The sequence below is a fragment of the Amphiura filiformis genome, chromosome 4 (genome assembly GCF_039555335.1).
Source record: "Amphiura filiformis chromosome 4, Afil_fr2py, whole genome shotgun sequence".
In the NCBI taxonomy this organism is placed as follows: domain Eukaryota; kingdom Metazoa; phylum Echinodermata; class Ophiuroidea; order Amphilepidida; family Amphiuridae; genus Amphiura; species Amphiura filiformis.
In genome coordinates this window covers 33,082,435-33,107,733 of record NC_092631.1, presented here as the reverse complement: position 1 = coordinate 33,107,733, position 25,299 = coordinate 33,082,435, and the positions used below count along the sequence as shown (strand labels likewise).

The window sequence follows — 25,299 nt, the reverse complement described above, 5'->3', positions numbered from 1 at the left end:
TCTAAGGCTGAACATGTATTTTAAATGCAATTTTGTCCAATTTGCTACACATTGTTACAGTTATTCTGAAGACATAAACCATCCACACTTCCTGGCGCATCTGCAGTTGGATGGTTTCATCGTGCATCCTTATTTGGGGGTAGAGAGTTACCCACTCACCCCTACACTACAAACACACCCCTACACACCCCACACCCACCTGCTGCTTAATAAGTTGCACAATATTATCTCTGAGTATATCTCCCTGTAGTTCTCTCCATCCCTTCTGTCCTTTACGTTTGCTGAGTATGGACAACACCTTGGGGTCAGTGGCAACAGCTTTCATGATATCCTGTATAGCAGTATATACAACAAAATAAATGCATCAGATTCATGACACACAAGAATGAAAAACATGTCTGGATACCAATAACAACAACAATAACAAGCATAGCATGAGTCATCAGATTGGGGGCACAAAAGCCTTATTGCCAGAGCACCAAAACTTTTTTCGGCAATTCAAGAATGAAAAACTGAATAGCAATAATAATAATAAAAACAACAAGCATAGCGTGAGTCGTCAGATTGGGGACACAGAGTGCATTGCCAGGGCACCAAAACTTTTTTCGGCAATTTTCCATGGAATTTTCACTACGATGTGGGGGTGGATGTGCCTCTGTGCTCCTTTAATGCTATGTCATGTGCACCGATAACAACAATAATAATAACTGCAACAACAATGACAAAGCTAGATAATGCATACATGGAACTATTCCAGTTGAAATCTATACATCCCCTATGGAAGACATGACCTTATCTCCCACATATGGATTGTAGAGATTTCACATGGAGTCAATCATTCAGGTAACCCCATTTGAAATTTACACTCCCTGTGTAGAAGATTAAGGGGAGGCGATCTTTTGTGCGTAATTATAGAGGGCCAGGGGATTCACTCTATCATTATAAAAAAATATCTGAAGAAATCAAAGAGCCCTAGGAATAAAAATTGTAGTGTAATTCACGCCAGACACAATTTCTTTTGACAAAAATGAATCTTTGTAAACGATCAAAAACCAAACATTTTATTCCAATTTTGAATTTAGCCTGAATCCGTAAATATGGCACCTCTCGCCCTTTTTCAGGTCAAAGCTGTTTTTACCATTATGCAGCGAACCATTGTTGAAGCTATTTCATATACATATTCAAAACACTCTAGAGAAAGAATGTGGTCATATACTGCTGAAATATTTTTTGTTGATTTCGAATGATAATATCTTAACGTCGTAAATTTTAAGGTCAAATTCCTAAAATCAAAACAAAACATTGCGACGCAGATATTCCCCGACTTATGCAATTTCATCATCACATCAGTGTCTTTATCATTTGTTTGAAGCCTTTTCCAAACGTTCGTGCTATTTATGCATAAAACGGCCAATCTATCTTTACGAAATGCGTAATTTTTATGTAAACAAAAGGCTAAAGATAGCATTATGAGATTTATCTTTTATTATTACACTCCTCTGATGATCTGCCTCCGTGGCCAAGCGGTAAAGACCGAGACTGATAATCAATGATACTTAGAATCGTTGGTTCGAGTCCCATCGAAGCCTGTGGAAACTTTTTTTCTTCAAAATTCATGATCGCATTCCAAAATGAGTAACTTGTCGGTAAATCGTTTACCGTATCCTTAAGGTCATGTATTCCATAAAAGGCATTTGGATTTCAGCTGGAATAACCCACTGTCATAGATTTGTAACAATGAAAAGTGAAATGGAGATGTTTACTGGTACTAGTACAGTTTGGTAACTTTCTTAAATGCATCAACCATTTGTTTCTGTAGAATTAAGTTTCACCTACACATACCTGATATTGAAGGTCCACAGTAGCATATCTGGCTGCAAGATTGGGAAATTTTCCTCTCACCTCAGCATCCCTAAACACATCACCCAAGTACTGCCACTGTATTCATCAAATACACACAAAGGAAAAAAAAGTTATGTAACACGTACTGCTATGTTGCAAGCATATTTGTATTGTTACTACAATTGCCCAAAGCCAAGGTGATGTCTCATTGATGAATGATGCAAAGTTTGATTGACAATAATATGAGTGTAGCAGCTTAGATGTAATAAAGTTTGCACTTTATGGGAGCAGTTGTTACTTATATGTGTTTAGATGGCTGTCCCTGGTGCCACGACCAAACATTTAGGGATGTTTCTGGTGTACTATGGTGTACGTTACGCATGCAGCGTTAGCTACGGCCGATTTGTAGGCAACCATAGCTCTTAAAAACCGCCAAAACAGGTTTTTTTTTCACATTTTTTTGCAGTTAATTCTTGATCGATTTCAACCAAATATAATTTTTGTTTCTCTGAGTAATCCAATATTTCTTCTTGTGTATATTTCCCGCATCAACAACATTTTGCTAATTATATTAAGATGAACATATATTTTGTTATGCTACCCACAAGAACTTCAGGTTAAAACATCATAATACTAATCATGGCGTGTCCGTCCGTCCGTCCCACTGTCCGCGCCCTATCGGCGTGCTTGGCGTGGTTTTCGCTAACAGCGTGCTTGGCGCGCTATCGCGTAGTCGCGTGGAGTATACCGGCAGGCGCGAGTCGTAGCATCGGAAAGCATTACAGTGTGGTTAATCGTGCAGGTGCATCTCATCGGATTCCAAAACGGCACACGTGCAGAGGCCTATTATAGCGTGTTTCTATTGGGGCCATTATCCGGAAAAAAACCAGATATGAGATTTACTGTGCCCAATAGAAACTGACCTTCTCCGCTATTCTCCGGATAATAGCGGCGAGAGTTTTCCGGGGAATTTAGGATAATGCCAATGTAAACTGACATCGTTCCGACAGACTGCGCTTACAGGAGAGAAACTGGAAATTGACACGGTCACGTGATCGCAACGTGTGTTCTGTTTTGTTTACCATTTCAAGTGTGTTTGGAGCTGAGCAGACGAATACGACGTACAGCTTTCGTTTAGAGTAAAAAATATTTTAAACATTGTTTAGAGGCATAAATTAAGGTATAGATTATTAATAAATCAGAAATCAGAAATCAGAAAAGGGCCAGAGAAGGTTTCAGCATGTTCAGTGATTGCAGCGCGGTGTAGAGTATGTGTTTAGGCCGATAGTAAAGCCCGGCATACAACTTCAATAGTCTTTCAATACAACATGTTTTGTAATTTGTAGGCTAAGCTAATCTTTTCTGTGTAGCATGGACGGATTTATCTTCCAAGATTCATTTGAAGGTAGAATTAACATGTTAAAATTCCCAATAAAAGTGAACAAGTTACGATCGCCATCATCAACCATACAAGACTTGCAATGACCTGAGATATGACCTTTCTCCGGCAAAGTCACGAAGTGTGACGATCGGGCCACGGCTGCTTGCATTTTCCGGATAACAGTCCCTAATAGAAATTGCCCATTAGCCATCATTAGCCTATCATTCTCCACTATTACCCGGTTAACAATTTCACTGGAAAAATTCAGGATGCTCAATAGAAACACGCTATTAGTAGTTTAAAAGGTCAGGGCAAGTAGGCCTATATGGGTAACAGGTGTTCACGGTGTTGGGTAATTAGAGATAGTCACAAGAACCACCCAACCCGAGAACCGCGAAATCTAGTAATTATATATTTTTGTAATTTTCTCAAATTCTGAATATTCTTTTCACTTTGGAACAACAACTTATGAAGCAATGAAATTAGAAAAGATCCCCAGTTCTCTTCCTTATTATAACAAATAACACTTAAGGTTATATTAAACAGGCATGCCCAGAAACAAATCCCTGGGATAAATCCCATACATGGGGATGACTGGTTGAAATGTGTCCAAAATTGGCTGATTGTGCATGATTTTATCGAGACCACAGGCCATCAAAGACACCCCAGTGAACACCACTATCATTTCTTTTTCCAAAATTGACATATCTTATTTGTCTCTATACAAAAGACATGACAACTTAATAGCCTACTGGGCATGCTTGATACACCACTTCCTTTTTCTCCGACAATATGCTAAACCAGTTCAAATACATATACCCCCTATGGAAGGCATGTCTTTATCTTCCAAACAAGGAATGTGGGGTTACCTAAATGGGTGACTGTTTGAAATCTACACCCCCTGTGTGGGCAACTATGGTCATTTGTTCCATATGGGGTGTAAGGATTTCAACTAGAATAGCCCATATATTACCTTGGTTTGACAGTGCATCCATACATCTATCATGTCTTCAATTTGTCTCAATGTTGCACACCATACTTCAGCTTCAGTTCTCAGATCAGCCAGATGTGGGGATACCAACATACTTTGTAATGCCACTAGGTTATCCTGAAAGTCATAAACATAAAATAGTGTGATTAACAGAGAGTTAACATTTGTGAGATAGTAGAAAAGGAGTGGGGAAATCATTAATTAGTTTCAATTTGCACACCATATTTCAGCTTCAGTTCTGCCCAATTTGGAGATACCAACATACTTTGTAGCATCACTAGGTTATCCTAATAAAAGGGAAGGGAAAAATACACTTGTGATTAAGAGAGAATCACCACTGATAAAATAAAATAATAAGATTGGTAAAGTCATCAATTTATATGATTCTTCTTCAGCTTCAGGTTTCAAATCAGCCAGATGTGGATATACTAACATACTTTATCCTAAGAGTAAAAAATACTGCAGTGTGATTCAGAGAGAGTCACTATTGGTGAGATATTAAAATAAGTCATCAATAAGTCTTTATGTTGCAGCTACATCGGCCCCTATCAGTATAAACATATCTGGTATATCTGTTGTATGAGTCTGTTCTACTATTATGTCTTGGCTTGGTTTCTTATCAATCTACACCTATGACACACAACACAAGAAACCCAGATCTTACCTCTAATATATACTGCAATTCATCGGCCCCTATCAGTATAAACATATCTGGTATATCTGTTGTATGAGTCTGTTCTACTATTATGTCACGGCTTGGCTTCTTATCAATCTACACCTATGACACACAACACAAGAAACCCTAGACCCTCCCTCGGGTCCATGGAGAACGACTGGTAATGTAGATTACATAGCATTAAAAATCAACCCAATACATGGACCCTCCCAGTCTGTAAGCAATTTCACTTCCAGTTCCCACAAAATGCTGGGAGTTCACTTTTACGGATTTGGAGTCACGCAATCTTTCTATATACCCGCGTCCATGTTTTCACCACATTAACGTTTGTGTGGCGACTAAAACAACAATATTGTATCCGACCAATCAACGCAGCTTGGCAGCGGGGATATTTGAAAAGGCTTCCTAGCTAAATAATGTGCAAACATTTGCAAACCGCACGCGATAATATACGCAATATGGACAGAGTGGTTGCCTTTTGTTATTGCGCGTACCATGGGGCTATCAGGCGAGTGCCACTTGAGCTCAATACCTCTCAGTTGTTGACAAGTGTCCCATCCGATCTTAAGGCGTCACATCCCGGCATAGCTTTGTGCTACCATATTTGAATTGAAACTGGGGCGGGCTTTCGTAATTGACATCAGAATCACCGGGCTTTGTTGAACGAATATTTGGAAGTGAGATCTGAAACAGATTGGACCAGTCGAGGATTCAGCGCTCAATGTACTTTCGCGTTCACTAACATGACTAATAATACGAGTATGTTTCTATATTGCTGCACTGACTGTGTGTGTAATCAGTGGCGTCGATTTGTGGATGAAGAGGAATGGGTTTTTGGCATTGAGAAAACTAAGGGGGGGGGGGTTACAGGAATAGGGTATTATGTAAATATTTATTGTTACATTATCCAGAGATGGAACTGAACCGAGACTGGGGCCAGTCTAAAGAAACCCAGACCTTACCTCTAATATATACTGCAATTCATCAGTCCCTATCAGTATGAACATATCTGGTATATCTGTTGTATGAGTCTGCTCTACTATTATGTCCCTGCTTGGTTTCTTATCAATCTACTCCTATGACACACAACACAAGAAACCCAGACCTTACCTCCAATATATACTGCAATTCATCGGCCCCTATCAGTATGAACATATCTGGTATATCTGTTGTATGAGTCTGCTCTACTATTATGTCTCGGCTTGGCTTCTTATCAATCTACTCCTATGACACACAACACAAGAAACCCAGACCTTACCTCTAATATATACTGTAATTCATCGGCCCCTATCAGTATGAACATATCTGGTATATCTGTTGTATGAGTCTGTTCTACTATTATGTCATGGCTTGGTTTCTTATCAATCTACTCCTATGACACACAACACAAGAAACCCAGACCTTACCTCTAATATATACTGTAATTCATCGGCCCCTATCAGTATGAACATATCTGATATATCTGTTGTATGAGTCTGTTCTACTATTATGTCACGGCTTGGTTTCTTATCAATCTACTCCTATGACACACAACACAAGAAACCCAGACCTTACCTCTAATATATACTGTAATTCATCAGCCCCTATCAGTATGAACATATCTGGTATATCTGTTGTATGAGTCTGCTCTACTATTATGTCACAGCTTGGTTTCTTATCAATCTACTCCTATGACACACAACACAAGAAACCCAGACCTTACCTCCAATATATACTGCAATTCATCGGCCCCTATCAGTATGAACATATCTGATATATCTGTTGTATGAGTCTGCTCTACTATTATGTCACGGCTTGGTTTCTTATCAATCTACTCCTATGACACACAACACAAGAAACCCAGACCTTACCTCTAATATATACTGCAATTCATCGGCCCCTATCAGTATGAACATATCTGGTATATCTGTTGTATGAGTCTGCTCTACTATTATGTCATGGCTTGGTTTCTTATCAATCTACTCCTATGACACACAACACAAGAAACCCAGACCTTACCTCTAATATATACTGCAATTCATCGGCCCCTATCAGTATGAACATATCTGATATATCTGTTGTATGAGTCTGTTCTACTATTATGTCATGGCTTGGTTTCTTATCAATCTACTCCTATGACACACAACACAAGAAACCCAGACCTTACCTCTAATATATACTGCAATTCATCGGCCCCTATCAGTATGAACATATCTGATATATCTGTTGTATGAGTCTGCTCTACTATTATGTCACGGCTTGGTTTCTTATCAATCTACTCCTATGACACACAACACAAGAAACCCAGACCTTACCTCTAATATATACTGTAATTCATCGGCCCCTATCAGTATAAACATATCTGGTATATCTGTTGTATGAGTCTGCTCTACTATTATGTCACGGCTTGGTTTCTTATCAATCTACTCCTATGACACACAACACAAGAAACCCAGACCTTACCTCTAATATATACTGCAATTCATCAGCCCCTATCAGTATGAACATATCTGATATATCTGTTGTATTAGTCTGCTCTACTATTATGTCACAGCTTGGTTTCTTATCAATCTACTCCTATGACACACAACACAAGAAACCCAGACCTTACCTCCAATATATACTGCAATTCATCAGCCCCTATCAGTATGAACATATCTGGTATATCTGTTGTATGAGTCTGCTCTACTATTATGTCACGGCTTGGCTTCTTATCAATCTACTCCTATGACACACAACACAAGAAACCCAGATCTTACCTCCAATATATACTGCAATTCATCGGCCCCTATCAGTATGAACATATCTGGTATATCTGTTGTATGAGTCTGTTCTACTATTATGTCCCTGCTTGGTTTCTTATCAATCTACTCCTATGACACACAACACAAGAAACCCAGACCTTACCTCTAATATATACTGTAATTCATCAGCCCCTATCAGTATGAACATATCTGGTATATCTGTTGTATGAGTCTGCTCTACTATTATGTCACAGCTTGGTTTCTTATCAATCTACTCCTATGACACACAACACAAGAAACCCAGACCTTACCTCTAATATATACTGCAATTCATCAGCCCCTATCAGTATAAACATATCTGGTATATCTGTTGTATGAGTCTGCTCTACTATTATGTCACGGCTTGGTTTCTTATCAATCTACTCCTATGACACACAACACAAGAAACCCAGACCTTACCTCTAATATATACTGTAATTCATCGGCCCCTATCAGTATAAACATATCTGGTATATCTGTTGTATGAGTCTGCTCTACTATTATGTCTCGGCTTGGTTTCTTATCAATCTACTCCTATGACACACAACACAAGAAACCCAGACCTTACCTCTAATATATACTGCAATTCATCAGCCCCTATCAGTATGAACATATCTGGTATATCTGTTGTATGAGTCTGCTCTACTATTATGTCTCGGCTTGGTTTCTTATCAATCTACTCCTATGACACACAACACAAGAAACCCAGATCTTACCTCCAATATATACTGTAATTCATCAGCCCCTATCAGTATGAACATATCTGATATATCTGTTGTATGAGTCTGCTCTACTATTATGTCTCGGCTTGGTTTCTTATCAATCTACTCCTATGACACACAACACAAGAAACCCAGATCTTACCTCCAATATATACTGTAATTCATCAGCCCCTATCAGTATGAACATATCTGGTATATCTGTTGTATGAGTCTGTTCTACTATTATGTCCCTGCTTGGTTTCTTATCAATCTACTCCTATGACACACAACACAAGAAACCCAGACCTTACCTCCAATATATACTGCAATTCATCGGCCCCTATCAGTATGAACATATCTGGTATATCTGTTGTATGAGTCTGCTCTACTATTATGTCACAGCTTGGTTTCTTATCAATCTACTCCTATGACACACAACACAAGAAACCCAGATCTTACCTCCAATATATACTGCAATTCATCGGCCCCTATCAGTATGAACATATCTGGTATATCTGTTGTATGAGTCTGCTCTACTATTATGTCTCGGCTTGGTTTCTTATCAATCTACTCCTATGACACACAACACAAGAAACCCAGACCTTACCTCCAATATATACTGCAATTCATCAGCCCCTATCAGTATGAACATATCTGGTATATCTGTTGTATGAGTCTGCTCTACTATTATGTCACAGCTTGGTTTCTTATCAATCTACTCCTATGACACACAACACAAGAAACCCAGATCTTACCTCCAATATATACTGCAATTCATCGGCCCCTATCAGTATGAACATATCTGATATATCTGTTGTATGAGTCTGCTCTACTATTATGTCTCGGCTTGGTTTCTTATCAATCTACTCCTATGACACACAACACAAGAAACCCAGACCTTACCTCCAATATATACTGCAATTCATCAGCCCCTATCAGTATGAACATATCTGGTATATCTGTTGTATGAGTCTGCTCTACTATTATGTCACAGCTTGGTTTCTTATCAATCTACTCCTATGACACACAACACAAGAAACCCAGATCTTACCTCCAATATATACTGCAATTCATCGGCCCCTATCAGTATGAACATATCTGGTATATCTGTTGTATGAGTCTGTTCTACTATTATGTCCCTGCTTGGTTTCTTATCAATCTACTCCTATGACACACAACACAAGAAACCCAGACCTTACCTCTAATATATACTGTAATTCATCGGCCCCTATCAGTATGAACATATCTGGTATATCTGTTGTATGAGTCTGCTCTACTATTATGTCCCTGCTTGGTTTCTTATCAATCTACTCCTATGACACACAACACAAGAAACCCAGACCTTACCTCTAATATATACTGCAATTCATCAGCCCCTATCAGTATGAACATATCTGGTATATCTGTTGTATGAGTCTGCTCTACTATTATGTCACAGCTTGGTTTCTTATCAATCTACTCCTATGACACACAACACAAGAAACCCAGACCTTACCTCTAATATATAATGCAATTCATCAGCCCCTATCAGTATGAACATATCTGGTATATCTGTTGTATGAGTCTGCTCTACTATTATGTCATGGCTTGGTTTCTTATCAATCTACTCCTATGACACACAACACAAGAAACCCAGACCTTACCTCCAATATATACTGCAATTCATCGACCCCTATCAGTATGAACATATCTGGTATATCTGTTGTATGAGTCTGCTCTACTATTATGTCTCGGCTTGGTTTCTTATCAATCTACTCCTATGACACACAACACAAGAAACCCAGATCTTACCTCCAATATATACTGCAATTCATCGGCCCCTATCAGTATGAACATATCTGGTATATCTGTTGTATGAGTCTGCTCTACTATTATGTCACGGCTTGGCTTCTTATCAATCTACTCCTATGACACACAACACAAGAAACCCAGATCTTACCTCCAATATATACTGCAATTCATCGGCCCCTATCAGTATGAACATATCTGGTATATCTGTTGTATGAGTCTGTTCTACTATTATGTCCCTGCTTGGTTTCTTATCAATCTACTCCTATGACACACAACACAAGAAACCCAGACCTTACCTCTAATATATACTGCAATTCATCAGCCCCTATCAGTATGAACATATCTGGTATATCTGTTGTATGAGTCTGCTCTACTATTATGTCACGGCTTGGCTTCTTATCAATCTACTCCTATGACACACAACACAAGAAACCCAGACCTTACCTCCAATATATACTGCAATTCATCGGCCCCTATCAGTATGAACATATCTGGTATATCTGTTGTATGAGTCTGTTCTACTATTATGTCCCTGCTTGGTTTCTTATCAATCTACTCCTATGACACACAACACAAGAAACCCAGACCTTACCTCTAATATATACTGTAATTCATCAGCCCCTATCAGTATGAACATATCTGGTATATCTGTTGTATGAGTCTGTTCTACTATTATGTCCCTGCTTGGTTTCTTATCAATCTACTCCTATGACACACAACACAAGAAACCCAGACCTTACCTCTAATATATACTGCAATTCATCAGCCCCTATCAGTATGAACATATCTGGTATATCTGTTGTATGAGTCTGCTCTACTATTATGTCATGGCTTGGTTTCTTATCAATCTACTCCTATGACACACAACACAAGAAACCCAGACCTTACCTCCAATATATACTGCAATTCATCGGCCCCTATCAGTATGAACATATCTGGTATATCTGTTGTATGAGTCTGTTCTACTATTATGTCCCTGCTTGGTTTCTTATCAATCTACTCCTATGACACACAACACAAGAAACCCAGACCTTACCTCCAATATATACTGCAATTCATCGGCCCCTATCAGTATGAACATATCTGGTATATCTGTTGTATGAGTCTGTTCTACTATTATGTCCCTGCTTGGTTTCTTATCAATCTACTCCTATGACACACAACACAAGAAACCCAGACCTTACCTCTAATATATACTGCAATTCATCAGCCCCTATCAGTATGAACATATCTGGTATATCTGTTGTATGAGTCTGCTCTACTATTATGTCATGGCTTGGTTTCTTATCAATCTACTCCTATGACACACAACACAAGAAACCCAGACCTTACCTCCAATATATACTGCAATTCATCGGCCCCTATCAGTATGAACATATCTGGTATATCTGTTGTATGAGTCTGCTCTACTATTATGTCATGGCTTGGTTTCTTATCAATCTACTCCTATGACACACAACACAAGAAACCCAGACCTTACCTCTAATATATACTGCAATTCATCAGCCCCTATCAGTATGAACATATCTGGTATATCTGTTGTATGAGTCTGCTCTACTATTATGTCATGGCTTGGTTTCTTATCAATCTACTCCTATGACACACAACACAAGAAACCCAGACCTTACCTCCAATATATACTGACTCATCAGCCCCTATCAGTATGAACATATCTGGTATATCTGTTGTATGAGTCTGTTCTACTATTATGTCCCTGCTTGGTTTCTTATCAATCTACTCCTATGACACACAACACAAGAAACCCAGACCTTACCTCTAATATATACTGTAATTCATCAGCCCCTATCAGTATGAACATATCTGGTATATCTGTTGTATGAGTCTGCTCTACTATTATGTCACAGCTTGGTTTCTTATCAATCTACTCCTATGACACACAACACAAGAAACCCAGACCTTACCTCTAATATATACTGCAATTCATCAGCCCCTATCAGTATGAACATATCTGGTATATCTGTTGTATGAGTCTGCTCTACTATTATGTCATGGCTTGGTTTCTTATCAATCTACTCCTATGACACACAACACAAGAAACCCAGACCTTACCTCCAATATATACTGCAATTCATCGGCCCCTATCAGTATGAACATATCTGGTATATCTGTTGTATGAGTCTGTTCTACTATTATGTCCCTGCTTGGTTTCTTATCAATCTACTCCTATGACACACAACACAAGAAACCCAGACCTTACCTCTAATATATACTGTAATTCATCAGCCCCTATCAGTATGAACATATCTGGTATATCTGTTGTATGAGTCTGCTCTACTATTATGTCACAGCTTGGTTTCTTATCAATCTACTCCTATGACACACAACACAAGAAACCCAGACCTTACCTCTAATATATACTGCAATTCATCAGCCCCTATCAGTATGAACATATCTGGTATATCTGTTGTATGAGTCTGCTCTACTATTATGTCATGGCTTGGTTTCTTATCAATCTACTCCTATGACACACAACACAAGAAACCCAGACCTTACCTCCAATATATACTGCAATTCATCGGCCCCTATCAGTATGAACATATCTGGTATATCTGTTGTATGAGTCTGCTCTACTATTATGTCTCGGCTTGGTTTCTTATCAATCTACTCCTATGACACACAACACAAGAAACCCAGATCTTACCTCCAATATATACTGCAATTCATCGGCCCCTATCAGTATGAACATATCTGATATATCTGTTGTATGAGTCTGTTCTACTATTATGTCTCGGCTTGGTTTCTTATCAATCTACTCTTATGACACACAACACAAGAAACCCAGACCTTACCTCCAATATATACTGCAATTCATCGGCCCCTATCAGTATAAACATATCTGATATATCTGTTGTATGAGTCTGTTCTACTATTATGTCTCGGCTTGGTTTCTTATCAATCTACTCCTATGACACACAACACAAGAAACCCAGACCTTACCTCTAATATATACTGCAATTCATCAGCCCCTATCAGTATAAACATATCTGGTATATCTGTTGTATGAGTCTGCTCTACTATTATGTCTCGGCTTGGTTTCTTATCAATCTACTCCTATGACACACAACACAAGAAACCCAGACCTTACCTCTAATATATACTGCAATTCATCGGCCCCTATCAGTATAAACATATCTGATATATCTGTTGTATGAGTCTGCTCTACTATTATGTCTCGGCTTGGTTTCTTATCAATCTACTCCTATGACACACAACACAAGAAACCCAGACCTTACCTCTAATATATACTGTAATTCATCAGCCCCTATCAGTATGAACATATCTGGTATATCTGTTGTATGAGTCTGCTCTACTATTATGTCACAGCTTGGTTTCTTATCAATCTACTCCTATGACACACAACACAAGAAACCCAGATCTTACCTCCAATATATACTGTAATTCATCGGCCCCTATCAGTATGAACATATCTGGTATATCTGTTGTATGAGTCTGTTCTACTATTATGTCCCTGCTTGGTTTCTTATCAATCTACTCCTATGACACACAACACAAGAAACCCAGACCTTACCTCCAATATATACTGTAATTCATCGGCCCCTATCAGTATGAACATATCTGGTATATCTGTTGTATGAGTCTGCTCTACTATTATGTCATGGCTTGGTTTCTTATCAATCTACTCCTATGACACACAACACAAGAAACCCAGACCTTACCTCTAATATATACTGTAATTCATCGGCCCCTATCAGTATGAACATATCTGGTATATCTGTTGTATGAGTCTGCTCTACTATTATGTCCCTGCTTGGTTTCTTATCAATCTACTCCTATGACACACAACACAAGAAACCCAGACCTTACCTCTAATATATACTGCAATTCATCGGCCCCTATCAGTATGAACATATCTGATATATCTGTTGTATGAGTCTGCTCTACTATTATGTCTCGGCTTGGTTTCTTATCAATCTACTCCTATGACACACAACACAAGAAACCCAGACCTTACCTCTAATATATACTGTAATTCATCAGCCCCTATCAGTATGAACATATCTGGTATATCTGTTGTATGAGTCTGCTCTACTATTATGTCACAGCTTGGTTTCTTATCAATCTACTCCTATGACACACAACACAAGAAACCCAGATCTTACCTCCAATATATACTGTAATTCATCGGCCCCTATCAGTATGAACATATCTGGTATATCTGTTGTATGAGTCTGTTCTACTATTATGTCCCTGCTTGGTTTCTTATCAATCTACTCCTATGACACACAACACAAGAAACCCAGACCTTACCTCCAATATATACTGTAATTCATCGGCCCCTATCAGTATGAACATATCTGGTATATCTGTTGTATGAGTCTGCTCTACTATTATGTCATGGCTTGGTTTCTTATCAATCTACTCCTATGACACACAACACAAGAAACCCAGACCTTACCTCTAATATATACTGTAATTCATCGGCCCCTATCAGTATGAACATATCTGGTATATCTGTTGTATGAGTCTGCTCTACTATTATGTCCCTGCTTGGTTTCTTATCAATCTACTCCTATGACACACAACACAAGAAACCCAGATCTTACCTCCAATATATACTGCAATTCATCGGCCCCTATCAGTATGAACATATCTGGTATATCTGTTGTATGAGTCTGCTCTACTATTATGTCTCGGCTTGGTTTCTTATCAATCTACTCCTATGACACACAACACAAGAAACCCAGATCTTACCTCTAATATATACTGTAATTCATCGGCCCCTATCAGTATGAACATATCTGATATATCTGTTGTATGAGTCTGCTCTACTATTATGTCTCGGCTTGGTTTCTTATCAATCTACTCCTATGACACACAACACAAGAAACCCAGATCTTACCTCCAATATATACTGCAATTCATCAGCCCCTATCAGTATGAACATATCTGGTATATCTGTTGTATGAGTCTGCTCTACTATTATGTCCCTGCTTGGTTTCTTATCAATCTACTCCTATGACACACAACACAAGAAACCCAGACCTTACCTCTAATATATACTGCAATTCATCGGCCCCTATCAGTATGAACATATCTGATATATCTGTTGTATTAGTCTGCTCTACTATTATGTCTCGGCTTGGTTTCTTATCAATCTACTCCTATGACACACAACACAAGAAACCCAGACCTTACCTCTAATATATACTGCAATTCATCAGCCCCTATCAGTATGAACATATCTGGTATATCTGTTGTATTAGTCTGCTCTACTATTATGTCTCGGCTTGGTTTCTTATCAATCTACTCCTATGACACACAACACAAGAAACCCAGACCTTACCTCTAATATATACTGTAATTCATCGGCCCCTATCAGTATGAACATATCTGGTATATCTGTTGTATGAGTCTGCTCTACTATTATGTCTCGGCTTGGTTTCTTATCAATCTACTCCTATGACACACAACACAAGAAACCCAGATCTTACCTCTAATATATACTGTAATTCATCGGCCCCTATCAGTATGAACATATCTGGTATATCTGTTGTATGAGTCTGCTCTACTATTATGTCTCGGCTTGGTTTCTTATCAATCTACTCCTATGACACACAACACAAGAAACCCAGACCTTACCTCTAATATATACTGTAATTCATCGGCCCCTATCAGTATGAACATATCTGGTATATCTGTTGTATGAGTCTGCTCTACTATTATGTCTCGGCTTGGTTTCTTATCAATCTACTCCTATGACACACAACACAAGAAACCCAGACCTTACCTCTAATATATACTGCAATTCATCGGCCCCTATCAGTATGAACATATCTGGTATATCTGTTGTATGAGTCTGCTCTACTATTATGTCTCGGCTTGGTTTCTTATCAATCTACTCCTATGACACACAACACAAGAAACCCAGACCTTACCTCTAATATATACTGCAATTCATCAGCCCCTATCAGTATGAACATATCTGGTATATCTGTTGTATGAGTCTGCTCTACTATTATGTCATGGCTTGGTTTCTTATCAATCTACTCCTATGACACACAACACAAGAAACCCAGACCTTACCTCTAATATATACTGTAATTCATCAGCCCCTATCAGTATGAACATATCTGGTATATCTGTTGTATGAGTCTGCTCTACTATTATGTCTCGGCTTGGCTTCTTATCAATCTACTCCTATGACACACAACACAAGAAACCCAGACCTTACCTCTAATATATACTGTAATTCATCAGCCCCTATCAGTATGAACATATCTGGTATATCTGTTGTATGAGTCTGCTCTACTATTATGTCATGGCTTGGTTTCTTATCAATCTACTCCTATGACACACAACACAAGAAACCCAGACCTTACCTCTAATATATACTGTAATTCATCGGCCCCTATCAGTATAAACATATCTGGTATATCTGTTGTATGAGTCTGCTCTACTATTATGTCTCGGCTTGGTTTCTTATCAATCTACTCCTATGACACACAACACAAGAAACCCAGACCTTACCTCCAATATATACTGCAATTCATCAGCCCCTATCAGTATGAACATATCTGGTATATCTGTTGTATGAGTCTGCTCTACTATTATGTCATGGCTTGGTTTCTTATCAATCTACTCCTATGACACACAACACAAGAAACCCAGATCTTACCTCCAATATATACTGTAATTCATCAGCCCCTATCAGTATGAACATATCTGGTATATCTGTTGTATGAGTCTGCTCTACTATTATGTCTCGGCTTGGCTTCTTGCCACCCTTCTTTAGCTTCTCGGGAGGCAGCAGTACTGTGACATGAAAGACAAAATGAAATTTGAATTTTGCTGCACAATAGAAAGTAAAGTGTAATTTGAACAATAGTAAATCTAATATTTGAAAGAATTGATGTGTTTATATATCATTATAATATTTACTATTCTCAATATGTAACATAAAAAAAATAACAACAATGATCATAAATTGAGCTGGACCAGTCCTAAACTTTTATTCCAAAAGTATCTCTAAATCATCTTCTTCCATGATCCTTTACCAAACAGGCATATTAGGAAACTTTGATACTTGCTGACACAACCTGTTTCCCAGGTTTTTGATCAACAGGAGAGGGTCACATGACGCTACACAGCTTGGTTAGCAAATGGTGTACTACACTCGGTTTCAGAGAAGACTGGCAGTCCCTTGCTCAGATTGACGTGAGCGCTGTGCTAATGAGCAACATACACATAGCTTTGTGTGCGCCGGCCAACGTTTTGACGCGTATTCGGCCAAATAGATTATCGGTCTGTTGCTATGATTGTCAGACGATTGAATCAGCCAATCAGAACCCTACTACCGCGTTTACGCTGTGGACGCTCTTAAAATTTAAACAACTGCCATTTTTCTCAGTCAGAAACTGTAATGTATCATGATAAAATTCAATCAGCAAATCAAAACCCTACTTGTGTTTTTTACGCAGTACATGCGCTATAGCGGCAATAAGTACCCAAGGTTTTCTGATAACTAGTGTATAGGTGTGTAGTACACAGTTGTTAGAGCTGTCACCAGTATGCACAATGTTCACAGTACATCAACATTAGTAAATCCAGGAAAACTGGATATATGACAGAAATGTCAGAATAAAAAGAATTGGCAGGAATAAGTAATATAAGGATTTGAGTTATCAACTCACTGCCACAGGTGCGAGTCAACAAAATTAGGCTAGGCTACACTCATGTGTATATTATTGTGATATGACTTGATAAATAAATTGACTTGGATGCTGATCAGCATTGTCTGGAAAAATGCTAATGCAATGTAACTCCCAGAATTTGAAATAATTCAACCTGGACATCAAAATAAGAATGAAAAATTAGTTGTATATTAAGAAATTGAATAGCTGCCCAATGAGGTCAGTGAAGTAGTTCGACTGCTCAGTGCCAGAAGTGGCTAAGTGCAATAGCTGCCATGTGTAGTTGTCATGTGTAGATGAGTACAATATACTGTGTGTAAATTGACAAATGTTCACAGGGCAACTATTGCACTTACCCACTTCTGGCACGGAGCGTTCGAGTTGTGCTCCAGTGACACACGTTGTTGATGGAATCTCAAATATACAATTGTCTCACCTTTCTTCCGCTTGATATTAGGTATATGCTTAGCCAGTTTGAACTCCTTCTCTTCCCACAGTTTACGCAGTCTGATTAACGATTGCTCCAAGGCAAACTCTGCAGCAGCACCGGCACATATGCTGTTAATCTGTAGACTGTGTTCACGTAGGTTGAAGGATATCAGTTCAGAGACTGTGTGCATCTTGGCTGGTTGGTAGACTTGGCCAAGACTTACGAATAGCGCTTTCCAGTGACGAGGCTGAGAGGATAATAAAATGTATGGAGTAATTTTCATATGATGTTTAAAATATAAGGTAGAGGTGTACTGGCAGAATTGCAAGATCATTATGCCAAACTGGCTGATAGCAAGATAGCTTGCTCGCTAAGATTATATTGTGTCAGGCAGGTAAAAATCCTTGTTCTGCAAGTAACTTTTCTTAGTAACAAGCCCAATTATCCATACCTGGTGCAAAAAAAGTGAAAATACTTTTATCAGTTAAAAGTAGAAGGTTGAATCCCCATGACCCTATTCGTAACATATGATGATGACCCAAGTTATCATTTTAAAGCACCAAGCATGAAGACCCCAAATTACAGTCCACCCTTAATTATTTGTACCTCAATAAGAGTTACACATAGAAAATCAATGTTAACTGGATGAATTTTGATTTTGATTTTCATCAAAACTGTAAAATAATGATAGAAAACATTTCATTTCAGCATGTCATTCTGAAAGTTGCACAAATATATATTTGCTATTTTGCTTGATATTTTTCAGTGGTTTTAAAGCACCTTTTTAGAAGGCCTAAAAGAAAACAGTCCCTCGTCTGATTTCATGCACCACCCAGCTCTATCATTCTTTGCTTCACCTCAATTAGCTAGCGATGTCAATACGTTTTTGCAGTTGTTAGGCTGCGATCACATAGAAGTATACTATTCGGGTATACGGTGCACGTTTTGCACATAAGAGGGTACTATTCGAAAAGGCCGTATACCTGTGTATAGTATAGTATAGTGGGAATCGTGCATGTTCGATCATTCGATCAGGCTGAGTTCACATAGTATACTCCTATATGAACTCAGCCTGATTGAATGAGCGTATTTCGTATAGCGAATACCGTATACTTCTATGTGATCGCAGCCTAATGCAAACGTGTCAACAAACCACCCTTTTACAAGTGGGTGTACACTGTGCAAGATTAACATTATGTGTGCAATTCAATACTGTGACCAGCAAAATATGCACCTATATGTTACTACCAAACTTGATCCGAACCAATGTATAGTGGTTTTTAACCTTTAACCTCTTTAGCAATTCAGCCATATTGACTGCCCACCCATCAATGTTTTTACCTTGAGTGCATCACTGGATAGTTTGAGCAGTAGTGGCAAGTCTTGTTTGAAGTCAGACAGTAGTCTATACCAGTATGTGAGTACTTGATCTCCCTGAGGTATAAGCTGCTTGAGTTGACCTGCTGCATGCTGCCATTCCGTCACTTTGTCTAAAGCTTTGTCAACATTCATCTGAAAATGAACACCATAAACAGTTGTTAGGTGTTTGTATAATTAAGATGGAATTTGTGGCACCATACCCAGATTTATGTTACAACACAGGAAACGACAGTAGAAGGGACCTGGGAAGATACAGATATAACTAGAAATTTTGTGGTTCTCAACCCCAACATCTGCCACCCCTCCACCATGTCACATCACTATTATAATACGCCTTGGTGTCAAAAAACCGCTCACAAGGTTGGACAGATGGACTGACGGACAGACAACCACGACACATAATGCCTCTGGTTAATGCATAGTAAAAATAAATAACATTCAATGAACCATCCATCACATGAATCTCAAGGTGCTTTTATGAAGTGCAATTTCATGTAGCTATAGCACATCAAGGAAAACTGGATAAGAGGGGACAGGATTAATTAAGGCCTACGGAAAGAGGTCAGTTCATAGAAAGCTGGAGGGAAAACTCAAGAACCCATAGAAAACCTGCAAAGGCAAATAAGCATGGAATCAGATGCAGATCATCAACAGATCATCTGCAGTTATGGAAGTCTGATCAGCTATTCGTCCTTTGCGCTGATCCGCCATCTTGCTACTAAAACAAGGTTCTCCCTGCAAATGCATGCGCAAAATGTGTATTTTTGTTTCTTGCACTTTTCTAGTAATGCGTCAGGAGGCTTTGCAACATGTACGCGATAATTAAAGAATGCGTTTGACAGGTATACGCGCACACAGCACGCACTTTGGGAGTATAACCTCGTTTAGAGATGACCGTGTGATCGGCAAATACCAATTCAGTTTTTCTACACAATAAAGCAATTTATTAAATTTCTCCTGTGTACCTTTTTAAACAGTCTATTTTTCCAGTCTTTGATGGCATGTGATGACACTTCCACATATTTCCATAGCTCTGCTCTGACTTTCATCTTCTGCAGCATCTCTGCCAGTCTAGAGGTATCATAAGGCTGCCCTGTGATCTTTTCTTTGTATTTACTACATTCCATCATTTGAGACTGCACTGTGTAGAACTGGTCAAAATACTGTAGGGAACAAATAAGTATTGTATGTTAATTCCAACTGCCGACCAAATTATTGGCCTCTAAGAACTGCTTTGATTGGTTACAAAGGGGGCTGTATCATGTATTGAGCCAATCAGAGATATGGTAAGAATGGTCAGTAGTACTGAAGGGGATAAAGCTTAAAATTGCTGAAAGATCTAAGGCTGTATTTTGATTGGTTACTCAGACGTTTCAGACTGAATATTTTCACAAGTAAATACTATATATTACTTTCATCTCATCCCCCCAATAATCCCATGATTCATTCGCATAATAAGAAGGGTATATTTTTGACATCTCGCACTACCAGATGAAAATAGCGGGGTTTTCTATGTCAACTCATTGAATATCTGAATGAGTAGGTTTACAAGATTTTGTACACGATGGGATTTTCACTTTGCATTTGAAGGGTTACGGAAAGTGTGTGAATGTGCAAATATGTGTGATTTGTGCATTAAAGTTAACCCTGAACACTGTATATTACTTGTTAATGGAAAACTTAGACAAATTGATGCATGCATACTGAGATGCTGACATTTATCATTTTCATACACCACACTATTTCAAAGTAAAAATATTTTATGTGAAAAAATATTGGCAAAAAGATTTTCTAATTAATTAAAGAACAATATTTTTGTGTACTTTGTGTCCATTATTTGTACATTTTTCCAATCATACAAATGAGAGAAACCAAGTAAAAGCCCACACAACATATTAAATTTTACTTTTTTTCTCTCTCATTAAGGTAGCAGAGGAATCACTGGCAGGTCATCATAGCTCGACAACCCCAAATATATAATTGTGTACATCCATATCAAAACGATGCACTTGTTGGCTGCTACATGTGTCTCATTTCACAAAATAGCTAGAAATAAATACCAGACTCATATCAAGTGTAAGTCACTTCAAATCATCCCCAAGTCAAATTGTATAAGAAATATTTTCTGTATTCCTAAACCATTTGAAGTAACCTCCACTTCGGAGATGAGTCTGGTATTTATTCTTAGCTATTATGTGAAATGAGACACATGTAGCAGCCGACAAGTGCATCGTTTTGATATGGATGTACACAATTATTATCTAGTTGACCATACCTGTTTGATGGTTGTAAGTAGCATAGTAGGGTTCTCACTTGGATCCAAAAATGACCCACTAGTAGCAGCAGTGGATATTCTCTCAGCATCTTTCTTCAATTTCTATTATCACAAAAACATTAAATATTTGTCATTAGTCATACACTAGCGGGTACCCGCGCTTCGCGCGGGCCCCCGCTAGATGAGTAAATGGGAGCGGTTAGTAAACGGATCGGTTAGTATAAGCGATGGAAATGGTAATCATGTCAATTGGTATCGCTTTTAACAGCTCAATTATTACGCGGTTAGTGATGTGGTAGGCCTACCATTTGTTGCCTCTACTTTGCAAACGACGTTCTTTCTTTCTTACTTTCCTGTTCTTTCTTTCTTGCTTTCCCGTTCTTTCTTTCTTGCTTTCCCGTTCTTTCTTTCTTGCTTTCCCGTTCTTTCTCTCTTGCATTCCCGTTCTTTCTTGCTTCCCTCCCTTTCTCTCTTGCTTTCCCTCCCTTTCTTTCTTGCTTTCCCTCCCTTTCTTTCTTGCTTTCCCTCCCTTTCTTTCTTGCTTTCCCTCCCTTTCTTTCTTGCTTTCCCTCCCTTTCTTTATTGCTTTCCCTCACTTTCTTTCTTGCTTTCCTTTCTTTCTTTCTTTCTTTCTTTCTTTCTTTCTTTCTTTCTTTTTTTTTTTTCTCTTTCTTTTTCTCTTTCTTTCTTTCTTTCTTTCTTTCTTTCTTTCTTTCTTTCTTTCTTTCTTTCTTTCTTTCTTTCTTTCTTTCTTTCTTTCTTTCTTTCTTTCTTTCTTTCTTTCTTTCTTTCTTTCCCTTTCTTTCTTTCTTTCTTTCCCTTTCTTTCTTTCTTTCTTTCCCTCTTTCCTTCCCCTTTTTACTTATTTTTTTCTTTGTCTTTCCCTTTTTTCTTTCAGTTTTTCTCTCTTTCCTGCGTTCCATTTCTCTTTCTGTTTCTTGCTTGTTCACTTTCTTTCTCTCTCCCCAACAAACACAAAACGTTTTCGATATCATTCGCAAAATGTTATAAAAGGTTGTCAGAAAACGTTTAAATGTCGGGTTATATAAAGGGTACATTAATGGTATAAAGCGTTTTCATAACATTAAATAACATTTGTTGGTAATTTACTGCACAGCAAACACAAATGAATACCTGAGTGGAAGAAGGGCCCAACTCCAATTTTTTACGAAAATGAGTTAGACCCAGCATTTTATTGCCAGCAGATTGTGCTTCCTTGTGTGTGAAAGATGAGCCAAAATCCACCCTCCAAATAGTCTTCCAAGTACGCTTAACCATGGTTTTCATGGAAGAAAGGCCCAACTCCATGGAGTTGGGCCCTTCTTCCACAAATATTTGGTTAAAGAGGAATTTTGTTCATCCATGATACCTGCTTTTCACTACAATGCTAACATATTACATGCTTCTACTTGTGCTATTAATGGATAATTATCGAATTTATGTACTATTTATAACACATCTGCTTAGGGAACTGGCACTTGCAGTATATTAGTGGAAGAAGGGCCCAACTCCAGCTCATATTAAGACCTGTACCGTTGCCATGGAAACATTATATATAATGTTGAATGTGTGTAATATTGTATGTTCATGTATTAAAGGTCCTCTGAAGATGAAAACATTCTGCCTATAAAACTTTTCCAAATATTAAGTTTTTTCTTAATATCTCAAAAACAGTTTTGATGGAGTTGGGCCCTTCTTCCACTCAGGTATTCAAATGTTTTACAGAAAACATTTAAATGTCGGGTTATATAAAGGCTATAAAACGTTTTAATAACATTCCAAAAACATTTTTGAAAACTTGGTACAAATCATTCTAAACAGAATTTTATTTTGGGGTTGAAAAAATATTTTGCAAAAAATGTTTGCCCAAAATATTTACAATAACGTTTTTAAAATGTTTTCACGACCTTTATAAACCCGACATTTAAATGTTATTAAAACGTTTTGTAAAAAACATTTTAAGAACATTTCTATGTTTGCTGGGTGCAAATATTTTAACATAATGTTATTTAAGTGTTGACAAAATATTTGGCAAAAATGTTTGCAAAAATAGTTTACAATGACATTTTGAAAACATTTAAAAAATATTGTTGTAGTGTGTTTTTCATTCAAAAGCGTTTTAAAACGATTTCATGACCTTTATATAACCCGACATTTTAATGTTATTAAAAGCGTTTTTACCTAAACCAAAACCCAAAATATAACTTATTTAAAAGCGTTTTAAAAACATTTTTGTGTTTGCTGGGTCTCTCTCTCTTCTTTCTTTCTTTCTGTCTGTCTATTTCTTCTTTGTTTTCGTTTCTCTCTCCCTTTCTCTTTCTTGCTTTCCCGTTGTTTCTTTTTCTTTCTTTCTTTCTTTCTTTCTTTCTTTCTTTCTTTCTTTCTTTCTTTCTTTCTTTCTTTCTTTCTTTCTTTCTTTCTTTCTTTCTTTCTTTCTTTCTTTCTTTCTTTCTTTCTTTCTTTCTTTCTTTCTTTCTTTCTTTCTTTCTTTCTTTCTTTCTTTCTTTCTTTCTTTCTTTCTTTCTTTCTTTCTTTCTTTCTTTCTTTCTTTCTTTCTTTCTTTCTTTCTTTCTTTCTTTCCCTCTTTCTTTCCCTCTTTCTTTCCCTCTTTCCTTCCCTCTTTCCTTCCTTTTTTCCTTCCTTCCTTCTTCTTTCTTTACATAGGCATAAATCCCGGGATGAGTAATAAATTCCTCAATATTTCGATAAGGGGCATGATCTACTGAATCACCTCCATGTTCACGCATGTATGTGGGTTCCTTTATTTCTTTCGTTCGTTCTTTTTTTATATGTGTTTCTGTTTCATCAAGTAGGCTACGGTTGAGTAACATAGCGTAAATTCCGGTGTTGGGGTGGGTACCCCCAATGTTTTGATAAGGTCAATGGTCCGTACAATCACCCCAAGTTCACACATGTATAATAGATGTGGGTTTCTGACAAAATTAACCTCATTTTTGGCCAAACTAAAAAGTGCCAATTTTTGCGGCCTTCGTGCGAATTTGTTCCACTTTTGCACAATATAATTCACCAGTAGGCCTAATTAGCTTGCCATAAATTAACCCTATTCTGTCGCCAAGATGCTGGCTTCACTGTAGGCCTATTGCAAGAAATTGATTTAAACGGACCCATCCCCCATGATATGTCAAGAGAAATCTACGCCATTGTTAATGTTGCCAAAAGATGCCGGATTCACTATTAATATGCCTACTTCAAGAAATGTTTTCATCCCTCCCCTAATGTCAAAAAGAAATCTACGCCACGGATATTTAGCGGTTGCGGTTTATACCATGCTATAATCTGCTAATAATGTCCCACACTCCCCATCGAAATTCATCACAACATGACAAACGAATAAACTCAAATTACTTTCCAATACCGTATATATGCCTAGGCCTAC

At 37.9% G+C, this 25,299-nt stretch overlaps 1 protein-coding gene across 1 annotated transcript in view; it reads right to left on the bottom strand.

Moving 5' to 3' along the window:
- Window positions 1-25,299, bottom strand: part of LOC140150130 (uncharacterized) — a 123,843-nt gene that overhangs the window by 77,560 nt on the left and 20,984 nt on the right. The window contains exons 21-48 of the mRNA XM_072172135.1: window positions 21,903-22,004; window positions 20,593-20,790; window positions 19,589-19,759; window positions 18,254-18,494; window positions 16,803-16,939; window positions 16,211-16,318; window positions 15,619-15,726; window positions 15,027-15,134; window positions 14,731-14,838; window positions 14,139-14,246; window positions 13,547-13,654; window positions 12,955-13,062; window positions 12,363-12,470; window positions 11,919-12,026; window positions 11,181-11,288; window positions 10,737-10,844; window positions 10,145-10,252; window positions 9,553-9,660; window positions 8,961-9,068; window positions 8,369-8,476; window positions 7,777-7,884; window positions 7,481-7,588; window positions 6,445-6,552; window positions 5,853-5,960; window positions 4,879-4,986; window positions 4,197-4,331; window positions 1,843-1,938; window positions 200-331 (exon numbers count right to left, since the gene is read on the bottom strand). Coding sequence (XP_072028236.1) covers window positions 200-331; window positions 1,843-1,938; window positions 4,197-4,331; window positions 4,879-4,986; window positions 5,853-5,960; window positions 6,445-6,552; window positions 7,481-7,588; window positions 7,777-7,884; window positions 8,369-8,476; window positions 8,961-9,068; window positions 9,553-9,660; window positions 10,145-10,252; window positions 10,737-10,844; window positions 11,181-11,288; window positions 11,919-12,026; window positions 12,363-12,470; window positions 12,955-13,062; window positions 13,547-13,654; window positions 14,139-14,246; window positions 14,731-14,838; window positions 15,027-15,134; window positions 15,619-15,726; window positions 16,211-16,318; window positions 16,803-16,939; window positions 18,254-18,494; window positions 19,589-19,759; window positions 20,593-20,790; window positions 21,903-22,004 — 3,372 coding nt within the window. The remainder of the gene's footprint in view (window positions 1-199; window positions 332-1,842; window positions 1,939-4,196; window positions 4,332-4,878; window positions 4,987-5,852; window positions 5,961-6,444; window positions 6,553-7,480; window positions 7,589-7,776; window positions 7,885-8,368; window positions 8,477-8,960; window positions 9,069-9,552; window positions 9,661-10,144; window positions 10,253-10,736; window positions 10,845-11,180; window positions 11,289-11,918; window positions 12,027-12,362; window positions 12,471-12,954; window positions 13,063-13,546; window positions 13,655-14,138; window positions 14,247-14,730; window positions 14,839-15,026; window positions 15,135-15,618; window positions 15,727-16,210; window positions 16,319-16,802; window positions 16,940-18,253; window positions 18,495-19,588; window positions 19,760-20,592; window positions 20,791-21,902; window positions 22,005-25,299) is intronic.